Source organism: Barbus barbus, assembly GCF_936440315.1.
Source record: "Barbus barbus genome assembly, chromosome: 8".
In the NCBI taxonomy this organism is placed as follows: Eukaryota; Metazoa; Chordata; class Actinopteri; order Cypriniformes; family Cyprinidae; genus Barbus; species Barbus barbus.
Genome location: NC_136736.1, coordinates 16,282,603 through 16,298,195, shown reverse-complemented (window position 1 = coordinate 16,298,195; position 15,593 = coordinate 16,282,603). Strand labels below are relative to the sequence as shown.

The 15,593-nt window shown below is 36.8% G+C and overlaps 1 protein-coding gene across 2 annotated transcripts in view; it reads left to right on the top strand.

Annotated features, from left to right (window-relative positions):
- LOC306873454 (ras-associated and pleckstrin homology domains-containing protein 1-like) overlaps positions 1-15,593 on the top strand; it is a 69,068-nt gene that overhangs the window by 29,040 nt on the left and 24,435 nt on the right. For both annotated transcript variants that reach the window (XM_079422763.1, XM_079422762.1), the window contains exon 2: positions 14,950-15,071. In XM_079422763.1, coding sequence (XP_079278889.1) covers positions 14,952-15,071 — 120 coding nt within the window. In that variant the 5' untranslated portion in view covers positions 14,950-14,951. The remainder of the gene's footprint in view (positions 1-14,949; positions 15,072-15,593) is intronic.

Here is a 15,593-nt window from a genome sequence, read left to right as displayed (position 1 = left end):
CGCCAAAATAATAGCTCGCTGATTTTACGTTTGAATTTTAAAATGATGAAAATTCTAATTCAAATAATAATAATAATAATGAAAATGATGATAAAAAATTTGCATTTTATTTTTAAGTTTACTAAAAATAATTGTATTTGTATGTAATACTCCCTTTTTAAAAAATTTTAAATAAAAAGGGAGTATCACACTTGATTATTTAGTTTATTATTATTATTATTATTTTAAACTAGGCCTAAATAAAGTGCAATAATATTATCACTATTATTAATTTTTTTTTTAGTTATATGTTATGGGTCACACACATGCCATGGCCCGTGTGAGGACCAAACCAAATCTCCAGGTTCTCATATGAGAACCAGGCTGAAAAACTTATGTGCACCCCTGTTTATGATGTTATTATAACAGTAGCAGTAGCATGGTTCTTACTCAAGAATATTTAAAAAAATGTTAATAAAATACACTAATACTAACAAAAACATTGTTTTTATCACTTTAGCTCTGCTTGGGATAGTTCACCCAAAAATGAAAGTGTGTAATTTGTCTTCTATATATATGATATCATTTTCTATATCATTTTAAAATTCTTTGTTTTTATTATTTTTATTTCCATGTTTTTATTGATTTTAATGTCTACTTCACTTTCTTTTATGTAAAGCACTTTGAATTACCACTGTGTATGAAATGTGCTATATAAATAAACTTGCCTTGCCTTGCCTTCTGTTCATCTTCAAAACACAAATGTATTTTTCATTTATTGGAAGTCTATATAATCAATATTTTCAAGCTTTGAATAAAAAGACCAGAAGACATTGTTAAAGTCCATATGCGCAAACAGATTTATTATAGGATTTTATTGTCATCACGTCTGAGCTTCTGTTTACCATATTTGTTGTGCATTACTGAATTTTTAAATGTGAATAAATGCCTAAATTAAATCTGTTGATAATTTTTAGTGAGATTTAAAGATGAAAATGGAGGAGATCATCAGTAAATCCATATACTGTACATTGTCAACAGCTACTAAGTCACATCAGTTCCTGCATGTGATTCTTTAAAATATACTGGATCAAATATATCAAAAAGATGTGTGTGAAGTCATCCCCTCACAGAGTGTTTTTTGGGCTTATTTTAGAATTCACTGCAATTACGGAGTCATTCTCTGATTCAGCAAATACATCAGCTCAGGACTTGATGATAGATTACACATAGCAGTGTTTGTGTGAGTGAGGCAGAGGAAAACGGTGAGCAGTCAAAAAAAGTGGTGAATCAGCTAGTGTGAGTAAACATTCTTAATATGTTTTATGAATGTCTTGCATGCTGGTTTTTTAACTGTGCTTGTGTGTGACTGTGTGCTAAATAGAGGAGTCCCTCAGGTTGCATTCTCCTCTCTCACTGTCCTCTATTTCACTCTGCTCTTAAGATGCTTCATTTTTTTTCTCTCTCTCTGCACTATACAGGAATGTTGTCATATGCCATTTTCTCTCAGAGACCATCTGCCATGACACACATACAATAATCTAATGTTTTAATTGAGGATATTTTCAGAGCTTCACAATTGCTCAGCACGCGGTATAATGCTATTTCTGTTTAGGGTGTGAGCTGCGTTCAGCTGACCTTTACACTGAGTGATGATGGATTTGAAAGTGTCTTCAGCTCCAGATGCTTCATTTGTCACTCTGCAAGTTAATAATGATTAATTCTACTTTCTAGTTTATAACTAATCACCAGGCCTCAACCATAATATTTTTATTTTATATATATATGTATGTGTGTGTGTGTGTGTGTATAATATATATATATATATATATATATATATATATATATATATATATATATATATATATATATATATATATATATATACACACATACAGGTACATCTCAAAAAATTTGAATATCGTGAAAGTTTTTCTTGCAACTTCTTTCAAAATGTTAAACTTTCATATATTTTAGATTCATTGCATGTAAAGTAAAACATTTCAAAAGTTTTTGTTTTAATTTTGATGATTAGAGCTTACAGCTCATGAAAGTCAAAAATCAGTATCTCAAAATATTAGAATATTTATATTTCAGTTTCAATTAATGACCATCCCTACAGTATAAATTCCGGGTATCTCTTGTTCTTTGAAGCCACAATAATGGGGAAGACTGCTGACTTGGCAATGATCCAGAAGACGAACATTGACGCCCTCCACAAAGAGGGTAAGTCACAGAGGGTCATTACTGAAAGCTGTGGCTGTTTACAGAGTGCTGTATCAAAGCATATTAAATGCAAAGTTGACTGGAAGGAAGAATTTGGGTAGGAATAGGTGCACAAGCAACAGAGATGACCGCAAAGCTGATTCAAACACTTGGGAGAGTTTCACAAGGAGTGGACTGAAGCTGGGGTCAGTGCATCAAGAGTCACCATGCTCAGATGTCTTCAGGAAAAGGGCAACCAAGCCACTTCTGAACCAGAGACAATGACAGAAGCGTCTTACCTGGGCTGTGGAGAAAAAGAACTGGACTGTTGATCAGTGGTCCAAAGTCCTCTTTTCAGATGAAAGTCAATTTTGCATTTAATTTGGAAATCAAGGTCCCAGAGTCTGGAGGAAGAGTGGAGAGGCACAGAATCCATGTTGCTTGAAGTCCAGTGTGAAGTTTCCACAGTCTGTGATGATTTGGACTGCCATGTCATTTGCTGGTGTTGGTCCACTGTGTTTTCTGAAGTCTACAGTCAACGCAGCCATCTACCAGGCAATTTTAGAGCACTTCATGCTTCCTTCTGCTGACAAGCTTTATGGAGATGCTGATTTCATTTTCCAGCAGGACTTGGCACCTGCCCACACTGCCAAAGGTACCAAAAGCTGGTTCAATGACCATGGTGTTACTGTGCTTGATTGGCCAGCAAACTCGCCTGACCTGAACCCCATAGAGAATCTATGGGGTATTGTCAAGAGGAAGATGAGAGACACCAGACCCAACAATGCAGATGACCTGAAGGCCGCCATCAAAGCAACCTGGGCTTCCATTACACCTGAGCAGTGCCACAGGCTGATTGCCTCCATGCCACACCGCATTGATGCAGTAATTCATGCAAAAGGAGGCCCAACCAAGTATTGAGTGCATAGAAATGAACATACTTTTCAGAAGCCTGACATTTGTTTAAAATATCCTTTTTTTTTATTGATCTTATGTAATATTCTAATTTTCTGAGACACAGAATTTTTTGTTTTCATTATCTGTAAGCCATCATCATCAAAATTTCAAGAAATAAAGGCTTGAAATATTTCACTCTGTGTAATGGATCTATATAATGTATGGGTTTCACTTTCTGAAATGAGTGACAAAAAATATTGACCTTTTTCATGATATTCAAATTTTTTGAGATGTACGTGTGTGTTTGTGTATGTGTGTATATATTAGGGGTCGACCGATATGTGTTTTTCAGGGCCGATGCCGATACCGATTATTACAGACCAAGTAGACCGATAACCGATATATTGAACCGATATATATGTCTGGTGTAAAAATGAAAATGAATGTCAAAATTAAGAATAACAAGGGCTCTGACAAAAACGGCCTTCCCTAGTGTTGGTTGCACTTCTTACTCTTGTCTTCCCCCATGCATCCATCTACAATAAGGGTAATATATAAAGAGAGAGTTAAAAGTGGGGCCACTGTATGCTTCATGATTAAGCCTATGAATACTAAATACTAAAGCTAAACAGCTTGGGAAAATGTAAGTATTTGGCTTCAATAATTTACATGTTAGAAATGTATGTGTAATAGCATAACCTCTCATAATTCTTCATTAATTATTTTCGGTTGACTAAATCATAACCTACAAGAGGTGACTATTCAATTCATCATCTAATGCACATCAGTTGATTAATTTAAAAAGCGCAATGTATATAATACGTGTAAATAATTTAATTGTCTTCATAGCTCCATTGTAGAAGTTGCGAAGAAGACCGCAACTATTTTAATGAAACTATAACACTAATAGCCTGTTATAGGCTCACTTGGTTCAATAGCCTATTGAAATGTCCCAATTTCCGTCATCCTAATCTTGGCCTATGTGACAGTAACTTAATCTTGGCCTATGTGACAGCATCTTAATCTTGGCCTATGTGACAGCATCTTAGTCTTGGCCTATGTGACAGTAATTTCCATTAGTTTTCATTTACAGAGCAGTGCAAATGAAGGCATAAAACATTAATTTAATTTATCTTTTAATCAAATGAGAGTTGAACTCTATTTTTTGGCAAACAAATGGGTTTACTATTAAAATTAAAACATGTAAGAAATAGCGTATTGTGTGATTGTTCTTTTAAACAAAAGTTGTAATAATTGTAGTAGCATTAGTAAATAAACCGAACTTTTATTTTGACGGGTTGCCGTCAGGACCTCTAAAGTTTCTTTAGCCTATTTATGATATGACGATCGTTTTACTCAAACGAAACAGTCAAATGCTCATGAAGTAACTCTCAGAGCAGTTCTGGGGATGATGTTCATGTATTTATGTCTTCATTTAGTGAGACGGCAGATGCAGAAAACACCGCAAGCGTCGCGCACTTCAGTGTGTGTGTGTGTGTGTGTGTCAAAACCGCGCGTCTGTGCCTTTCACATATACAGAGACACGCCGAACATGCAGAATTCATATTTAAATAGTCTTTTAGCAGCTTAATGTTTACAGATAGTCCATATCATGAGTCGATTTAAGTGTACTGACCTACTTTTGATTAATTCATCCAAACTTTGACTAATTCCGTGACTCCGCGTTATACAGTAAATTCCATTTATATGACTGGATTCCGCGATTCCCCTTGCGTTTCCCCCATCTCGGAAACCATAAATAGATAATATTGAGGTTTTTACAACTTCAGTGTAGTGGATTGTAATTTATTGCAACTTGTGCAAGGTCTGCTGCTGCCTTTGAGAGATAACTGATGCGTGAAGCAGCTCCAGTTAGCAAGCGCTTTCGGTGTGAGAGTGCCTTTAGTCTTCCACGTTGATTGGTCAGACTCCTGACTCTCAACAAATCAGATGCGTGGTGGGCGGAGACTGCTCTAGGCCACAGAGTGGTGAGTTCCGACAGGCTGCATCAGAGCCAAATAGCGCGTTTCATAATTAAATAATTTTATCGGCACATCGGTTTTGAAAATGACCGATGCCGATTATTATAAAAATGCTTAATATCGGTGCCAATAATCGGCCAGGTCGATAATCGGTCGACCCCTAGTATATATATATGTATATATGTATATGTGAATGAGAAGAGTTGCTCAAGAATATTCTAATTTTAGAAGAAAATTTCAGATTGCACTTAGAGGCTTTTGCATATGAACTCTTACTCATACATACATGCATACAGTACATATAGGGTAAACGTATACTATTAAGCTCACGTACCCATTAAGCACACTTTAATTTTTGAGCTCAGATTATAAAAAGAAAAAAAATATTTTCCTACTTAATATCTTAACCAATTGATGTGGTTGTTACTACATACCTCCTATAATTTGAAGTCAATCAGATCATTGCACACTGAGATATGAGTCTCCATGTGTTCACACTGTCTGGGGACCATTTTGAAAGCTGTCTAAAAACTTTCACCAAAAGAGTGAAGTGAAGTGACATTCAGCCAAGTATGGTGACCCATACTCGGATTCGTGCTCTGCATTTAACCCATCCAACGTGCACACACACAGCAGTGAACACACACACACCGTGAACACACACCCGGAGCAGTGGGCAGCCATTTATGCTGCGGCGCCCGGGGAGCAGTTAGGGGTTCGGTGCCTTGCTCAAGGGCACCTCAGTCGTGGTATTGAGGGTGGAGAGAGCGCTGGACATTCACTCCCCCCACCTACAATTCCTGCCAGCCCGAGACTTGAACCCGCAACCTTTGGATTACAAGTCCAACTCTCTAACCATTAGGCCACGACTTCCCAGAGAGGAGCCCCTTAAATGTGCGTTTTTTACATGATTAAGCCTTTACTTTGGGCAAGTTTCACTACTTATTGTTAAATTAAGAGATTAATTTTTAGACTTTTGCATATTATAACCTGGAACTTGGATGTGAGAAATAATTACATTAAATCCAAAAGATAGTTTTAGCAACATAGCGCAGATGCTACAGAACACAGTTAGCTGACTAGCTGTATAAGATTGTGTGCTACGCTAACATATTACTTCACAGGCATTACTGGCTTGTACTTTTACATCCATAATATTATAAATTGACAGTACACAGCACTCTTTTAAAACCTCCCAGCTTTTCCGCCCTGTTTTTACTCAGAATGAAACTCTGCTGCCGTGCGCTCGTGACACTGTTACACTCTGCTTTATGCTGGACAGTATTTATTTATCGTGAGTTGTTCAGATCGCGGTAATCGAATACGGTTTTAATGATAATTAAAATATGAAACGGTAATACTAACCGTGGGGAATTTTATCATGATTTATCGTCAAACCGGTAATCGTTACATCCCTAATGTGACAAATAATGAATCTTGAATCTCAATGAAAGATTATTAATAGTCTTTCTTGTTCTGTCCTATCTATCATATGTTGCTGCCTTCATTACTGTGCTATAGATTTAAAAGAAATGTCTTTTAATTTTATAGTAGCCTATATATATATATATATGTTAATGTATTTGCTTGTTTTTTTCATGAATGTATTTTACAACAATTTAAAGAGCAATGTGTATAATTTCACCAGATTTAGTCCTACACTTATTCACTTTTAATTGTAATTAAAAATGTTTCACTAGGTTTTTATAAAATTATTGTGCACCCATGATTTTTCTAGAGTATCTTTTGCTGTATTATAAACCAAGTTTATAATAGTATTTTTTATCATATGATTATTTTTTCATTTGTTATTTTTCATTAAAATGATGTTATCTACAGGTCCTTTTCAAAAAATTAGCATATTGTGATAGTTCATTATTTTCTGTAATGTACTGATAAACATTAGACTTTCATATATTTTAGATTCATTACAACACAACTGAAGTAGTTCAAGCCTTTTATTGTTTTAATGTTGATGATTTTGGCATACAGCTCATGAAAACCCAAAGTTCCTATCTCAAAAAATTAGCATATTTCATCCGACCAATAAAAGAAAAGTGTTTTTAATACAAAAAAAAAAAGTCAACCTTCAAATAATTATGTTCAGTTATGCACTCAATACTTGGTCGGGAATCCTTTTGCAGAAATGACTGCTTCAATGCGGCGTGGCATGGAGGCAATCAGCCTGTGGCACTGCTGAGGTGTTATGGAGGCCCAGGATGCTTCGATAGCGGCCTTAAGCTCATCCAGTCTCTCAACTTTCTCTTCACAATATCCCACAGATTCTCTATGGGGTTCAGGTCAGGAGAGTTGGCAGGCCAATTGAGCACAGTAATACCATGGTCAGTAAACCATTTACCAGTGGTTTTGGCACTGTGAGCAGGTGCCAGGTCGTGCTGAAAAATGAAATCTTCATCTCCATAAAGCTTTTCAGCAGATGGAAGCATGAAGTGCTCCAAAATCTCCTGATAGCTAGCTGCATTGACCCTGCCCTTGATAAAACACAGTGGACCAACACCAGCATCACTGACTGTGGGTACTTGACACTGGACTTCAGGCATTTTGACATTTCCCTCTCCCCAGTCTTCCTCCAGACTCTGGCACCTTGATTTCCGAATGACATGCAAAATTTGCTTTCATCCGAAAAAAGTACTTTGGACCACTGAGCAACAGTCCAGTGCTGCTTCTCTGTAGCCCAGGTCAGGCGCTTCTGCCGCTGTTTCTGGTTCAAAAGTGGCTTGACCTGGGGAATGCGGCACCTGTAGCCCATTTCCTGCACACGCCTGTACACGGTGGCTCTGGATGTTTCTTCTCCAGACTCAGTCCACTGCTTCCGCAGGTCCCCCAAGGTCTGGAATCGGTCCTTCTCCACAATCTTCCTCAGGGTCCGGTCACCTCTTCTCATTGTGCTGCGTTTTCTGCCACACTTTTTCCTTCCCACAGACTTCCCACTGAGGTGCCTTGATACAGCACTCTGGGAACAGCCTATTCGTTCAGAAATTTCTTTCTGTGTCTTACCCTCTTGCTTGAGGGTGTCAATGATGGCCTTCTGGACAGCAGTCAGGTCGGCAGTCTTACCCATGATTGCGGTTTTGAGTAATGAACCAGGCTGGGAGTTTTTAAAAGCCTCAGGAATCTTTTGCAGGTGTTTAGAGTTAATTAGTTGATTCAGATGATTAGGTTAATAGCTCGTTTAGAGAACCTTTTCATGATATGCTAATTTTTTGAGATAGGAATTTTGGGTTTTCATGAGCTGTATGCCAAAATCATCAATATTAAAACAATAAAAGGCTTGAACTACTTCAGTTGTGTTGTAATGAATCTAAAATATATGAAAGTCTAATGTTTATCAGTACATTACAGAAAATAATGAACTTTATCACAATATGCTAATTTTTTGAAAAGGACCTGTATATGTAGTAGATTGTGTTTAACACACAAAAGAGTAACACACACAGACACACAGAAGTATAGAAATTCTACATCGAAAAACTGCACTGGTATCGGATTGGATCGGTATCGGCAGATGCTCAGAATTTTCAGGATCGGATCGGTTCTGAAAAAATGCTATCGTTGCATCCCTAATTTAGAGTGTCGTCTTTCTGCTATTTATCTGATCAACCCAATGTGGCATCACACTGTTTAAAAGTCAAAACATAACTGTGGATCATAAATGCATGTGGTCATATCTGACCCAGGTGACCCACATCTCAACCAGGATTATTTTATTAAAAGTTCAATAGAAAGTTTTAAATCTCAATCCAGATATGTTTATTTTAGTACAACATATAATACCAGTCTAGACACTACAAAATGACAAAAAGTGTTTGTTATTCAAATTTACTAATTTCAGTACTTGTATTTTACATTTGGCTTTACTCTGGAGATAACAAAATGAAGAATATATTTTTACATACATTCAAATATATAGAGTCCAGGTCAAAAGTTTGTAATAATTCTTTCCTTTTTTTTGTTTTTGAAAAAAGTCTCTACTGCTCACCAAGTCATATTACGTTTTGTTAAGCTTATATTGTAACTGACATGAACAAAATAAATTATCAAATTATGTCAGGCATATTTTAATGATTGTGACCGGCTTAGTATAGCATCTAACTGTTCAAGTCTGGAGAGGAGACACACAAACATTTCTCCTTTTTTATGCTGAAGTGTTAAGTTAATTCAGAAGTTGGCATCTGCTGGAAAGTGATTTATTAGATTTGAGTAGCACTCAGATCCCTGGGTTGTGTGTGTTTTGCCATATGTCATGTGTTTGGGTAGGGATGAATAATAACATTAGCACACATGCCACTTGTGTGTGTTTAAGCAAGAGGTCAGGGAGGTAAGAGTGGCAGCTGTAGTGTTTGTCATTGTTCTGCTTTGACACCCGTCTGTGTGTGTTTGAAAGAGTGAGACTGTGCACATGGAAAAGGGAGGTAGCCTGTTCACCCCTCTTCCTTTTCCTGTCCCCCTCCTTGGCCAGCATATCTTATCATATTTAGCCTCATAGATGTGTGTGTGTGTGTGTGTGTGTGTGTGTCAGCCAGAGAACAGCTGCTGGAGGGTGGTGGGAGAGCCTTGACAGAACAGCACAACAATCCACTGATTTGAATTCTTGACATATATTTTCATAATTATGAATTATGAGCATATTTATTTAGAACATTTATTTTATTTTGTGTTAAATACACTACCATTCAAAGAGTTTCATGAAGGCTGCATTTATTAATTTATTATTATTAATATATTATTACCATTAAAAAATATATATGTTTGCGAATATATGTTAAAATGTAATTTATACCTATGATGCAAAGCCAGTAAGTTTAAAAGAACAAGATTAATTTATTTGAAATAGACATTGTCACTGTACTCTCTTTAAAAAACCCTATCTTGGTTGCATAAAAACATTTATTTTCATGTAAAACTGTGTCCGTGATGCTTGGTTACTGCTTTTTTTGTTCACTGCTGACAGCAGGCCATAACCTTCATAAGTAGAACAGTAGCCATTTTGCTTTGCATTGTTCCACCCTGTCACAACATCCCAACAGACACTTGTTTATTCATATATTATAAAGCTTTAAATGGCACAGTTCAGTTAATTAGCACATACAGATATACTTTATTTAATAGAAGTGTCTGAAAATATCACAAAATATAAAAGGCATTCATTTCATAGAATAAAGCACAGATTTTTAGATTGTGTGTAGTGGCAGATGAAATATGAAGGATGAATTTATTGTCTACATTTTGTACTTCACCATTTTGTGTGTGTGAGAGAGTTTAGCAGAGCTTAGTCTAAACCAGCATCTGTTAAGCAACAGGGTGCCAAGATAACACACCTCTCTAATTTCCCTCTGCTCTCGTTCTCTATCTCCACCTATTTTTATTTTCATTTTCTGCTGTTCAATAATTTTGCAAAATCTCCTTCCCATACTCTCCCCTCTCATTCCCTCTCTCTCTCTTTTTATTTATCCTCTTTGTGCTTGACTGATTATGCAGAACCATGGTCGTTTGCAGTAGAGTGACTGAAGGCATCATTAGCATCCTGCTGATCTGAAAGCGGTGAGACAGAGCACGGGGTTAGAATGATATATTTGCAAGACTCGATCTACTGAATTAAGCACCTTGTTGAACTGAACCGCCTCTGATTGTATCTTCTCACTGGACTTGCATATGCAAACACTGGAAGATACAGCTCACCCAGGGGTGTCTGAAACCATCTTATAATAGTAATGGTTAAAATGTTCAGTTTGGTGTCTCTTGCCGACCAGTGATCCATTAGAGTGGATGTCAGCTGGAATGTATTGTAAGAAAACAAAGGCACCAGGACTCTCCTAACCCAAACACTGATTCTGAAGAGGCTCTCACAGTGATAGTAAATGGGGTTGGTACAATATTTATGCAGTTAAGCGAATCTCAAGAACATCTGGAGAACCAATCACATGATCTTTTTACTCATTTTAGCGCTGTAACTACTCATATTTAATCAGCTGTTAGAAATGCATTAGTTCAAATAATTGTTTATATAAATTTATACTTTTTTTTTTTTTTTTTTTTTTTTTTTATCAAGGATGCATTTAAATTGATCAAAAGTAACAGTAAATAAATTTATAATGTTACAAAATATTTTTAAAATACAAACCCGATTCCAAAAAAGTTGGGACTCTGTACAAATTACGAATAAAAAAGGAATGCAATAATTTACAAATCTCAAACTTTTAGATTTTATTCACAATAGAATATTGATAACATATCAAATGTTGAAAGTGAGACATTTTGAAATGTCATGCCAAATATTGGCTCATTTTGGATTTCATGAGAGCTACACATTCCAAAAAAGTTGGGACAGGTAGCAATAAGAACAGCTGGAGGACCAATTTGCAACTTTAGGTCAATTGGCAATATGATTGGGTATAAAAAGAGCCTCTCAGAGTGGCAGTGTCTCTCAGAAGTCAAGATGGCAAGAAGATCACCAATTCCCCCAATGCTGCGGCGAAAAATAGTGGAGCTATATCAGAAAGGAGTTTCTCAGAGAAAAATTGCAAAGAGTTTGAAGTTATCATCATCTACAGTGCATAATATCCAAAGATTCAGAGAATCTGAACAATCTCTGTGCGTAAGGGTCAAGGCCGGAAAACCATACTGGATGCCCGTGATCTTCGGGCCCTTAGACGGCACTGCATCACATACAGGAATGCTACTGTAATGGAAATCACAACATGGGCTCAGGAATACTTCCAGAAAACATTGTCGGTGAACACAATCCACGTGCCATTCGCCGTTGCCGGCTAAAACTCGATAGGTCAAAAAAGAAGCCATATCTAAACATGATCCAGAAGCGCAGACGTTTTCTCTGGGCCAAGGCTTATTTAAAATGGACTGTGGCAAAGTGGAAAACTGTTCTGTGGTCAGACGAATCAAAATTTGAAGTTCTTTTTGGAAAATCGGGACGCAATGTCATCCAGACTAAAGAGGACAAGGACAACCCAAGTTGTTATCAGCGCTCAGTTCAGAAGCCTGCATCTCTGATGGTATGGGGTTGCATGAGTGCGTGTGGCATGGACAGCTTACACATCTGGAAAGGCACCATCAATGCTGAAAGGTATATCCAAGTTCTAGAACAACATATGCTCCCATCCAGACGTTGTCTCTTTCAGGGAAGACCTTGCATTTTCCAACATGACAATGCCAGACCACATACTGCATCAATTACAACACCATGGCAGCCATGAGGAGGAGGATCCGGGTACTGAAATGGCCAGCCTGCAGTCCAGATCTTTCATCCATAGAAAACATTTGGCGCATCATAAAGAGGAAGATGCGACAAAGAAGACCTAAGACAGTTGAGCAACTAGAAGCCTGTATTAGACAAGAATGGGACAACATTCCTATTCCTAAACTTGAGCAACTTGTCTCCTCAGTCCCCAGACGTTTGCAGACTGTTATAAAAAGAAGAGGGGATGCCACACAGTGGTAAACATGGCCTTGTCCCAACTTTTTTGAGATGTTGATGCCATGAAATTTAAAAAAACTTATTTTTCCCTTAAAATGATAAATTTTCTCAGTTTAAAGATTTGATATGTCATCTATGTTGTATTCTGAATAAAACATTGAAATTTGAAACTTCCACATCATTGCATTCTGTTTTTCTTCAAAATTTGTACAGTGTCCCAACTTTTTTGGAATCGGGTTTGTATATTCAAAATGTTCTTTTGAACTTTCTATTCATCAAAGAATGAAGAAAGTAATCTTTTTGTTTCCACAGAAATATGAAGCAGCACTGTTTTCGACATTGATAATGATAAGGAATGTATCTTAAGCAGCAATATTGAATATCAAATATGTTATTCTAATTTCTGATCAAAATATTTTCTATGTAAATGTAAAAAAAAAAAACATTGTGTCTGCTTTCAAGTCTGCTGCATACACTGTAAAAAATGACTTTTGACGGTAAAAGACTGTAAAAATGCTACCGTAAAAACCTGTTAAATGGTTAACGGTAAGTTCCCCTACTATACGGTGAACAACTGTATTGGACATTACAAGTAATTTTACAGTAGTATACCGTTTTGGAAGTGGAAAAAGAATGTATAATTTACAGTGAATAACCGTACAATGCAAAGTGGGGAAGTCGTGACTTAATGGTTAGAGATTCGGACTCGTAATCCAAAGGTTGCGGGTTCGAGTCTCAGGCCAGCAGGGATTGGGATTAGGTGGGGGAAGTGAATGTCCAGCGCTCTCTCCACCCTCAGTACCACGACTAAGGTGCCTTTGAGCAAGGCACCGAACCCCCAACTGCTCCCCAGGTGCCGCAGCATAAATGGCTGCCCACTGCTCCGGGTGTGTGTTCACTGTGTGTGTGTGTGTGTTCACTACTGTGTGTGTGCACTTTGGATGGGATAAATGCAGAGCACGAATTCCGAGTATGGGTCACCATACTTGGCCGTATGTCACGTCACTTTCACTTTTTCACTTTCAAACCTTAAAATGCGTTACATTTCAAAAAATGTTTTGTTGTTGTTGTTGTTGAAATAACTGTTTCTTCTTAGTTTTTTCTTATCAGTTGTGTATATTAGGGTTGTATGTTACATCTAATGTCTTAATTATTTTCATTATTTTCAGCCTATAGTGCACAACACAATGAAACTGCCACAACACAATGAAATCGCCACAACAAAACACATTGTTTCCATTGTGTTGCGCAAATTTCATTGTATTGCATCTTGTTTCCGTGTGTTGTGCTTATTTTGTTGTCTTGTGGCTTGTTTCTGTTGTGTTGCGCTAATTTTATTGTGTTGCAATTTGTTTCCGTTGTTTATTTCGTTGTGTTGTGGCTCGTTTCTGTTGTTGTGCTTATTTTGTTGTGTTGCGGCTTGTTCACGTTGTGTTGGTCTTATTTAGTTGTGTTGTGGCTTTTTTCCAGCTTGTTTCTGTTGTGCTGTGGCTTGTTTCCATTGTGTTGTGACCACTGCCTTACACCCTCAAATCTCCACTCTAATGAGGTCATTACTAACACACCCAACATTCGTGTCATTACAGCGTTTCCAATTTCTCATCTAAAATATGATTACATTGCATTGAAACATTAATATTAATCTCAAAGTTGTTTTGTTTATCTTTGTGCTTAATGCAGTGTATTTTGAGTAACAAGTATAATACTTATAAGTAACCTAGGAGTGCTCTGATTAATGTTGACACATTAGTCCGTAATGAGCAATAATGAACAGTAATGAACAAGAAACACAGTAGAAGATACAGCAGGGTTTACCATGGTAATTATGGGGGTGAAAACTGATAGTGGGAGATCTAGAGAAGGTTGCTATAGCAACTATGCCAGTCTTTGAGACAGAGCTGAGGTTACTATAACAACCACATCGCACCCTCTCAGAAGGCAACCTTGAAATAATGACTTACTTTACACAGAGATGAACAGTGGAGGTGTGTGACAGAAAATGCATAAAGATAATGAAGAAAAAAAGGTTTTTGTTTTTCTCAAATATGCCAGACTGACAGATATTGTCCTTTTGGAATTGCAGTGTCAAATGCAGATTGGAAGGTGTCATATCACAACCCTCATTTAAAAGAAATATTCAATGGTGTTCATGATGATGTGAGATAAGGAGAGAGAAATCATATAATCATATACTGTTACAAAAGTGGAAATCAATCAACATGTCAGCCTGTGATGTACATCGTCCTTCAAATGAATCAACACCTAATTGTGTTGACAAGACGCTTCAAGACCAACAAGTCATTCTTGAAATGTTGGTTCTTTGTCAGCAGGCTGTAATATCTGTGATGTTCTGTGTGTTTAGACATGCGGCTGTCTGTTGTTGACTGTATCATGTACTGAGGTGGTGTGTTTGTGTGTGTGTGTGCCCAGCAGATATGGAGCAGGTATCAGATGATGAGTTGGACCATGCAGCTGAAGAAGACAGTGATAAGGAGGACCAGGATCTAGACAAGATGTTTGGTGCCTGGTTGGGAGAACTGGACAAACTCACACAGGTGACACTCTTACACTCAGTCACTCAGTGTGATGTTGTGATGAATTATATCTTGAATATGATGTATTATCTAAACTTTTGGGATTTTCTCAGCAAATATAGATATTGAATAATGTAATCAATTCCGTTTTAGGGATGCATAAAATGTTACCATCTGAGCTGTCATATGTTTGGCGATTTATTTAAATTTTTTAGTATCAGTATAGGTCAGTAATGTATATTTAACTGTACATGCTCATTTTCTCTATTTTCACATTAGATTACCTTTTCATCATCTGCTTTAGTGGTTCTCAACCAGGCGACTAGGGTCATTATATGTATAATAATTTTTATGTATGTATTTATTTATTTATTTTATTTTTATTGGAAACTGTCTTCAGAAACTGAATATGTAATTTTCTTTTAAAAGTGATTTTAAAATATTTCTAGACCTACAAATGTCATGTAAATTAAAGGAATAGTTCACCCAAAAATGAAAATTTTGTCATCATTTACTCGCCTTCATGTTGTTCCAAACCTGTAT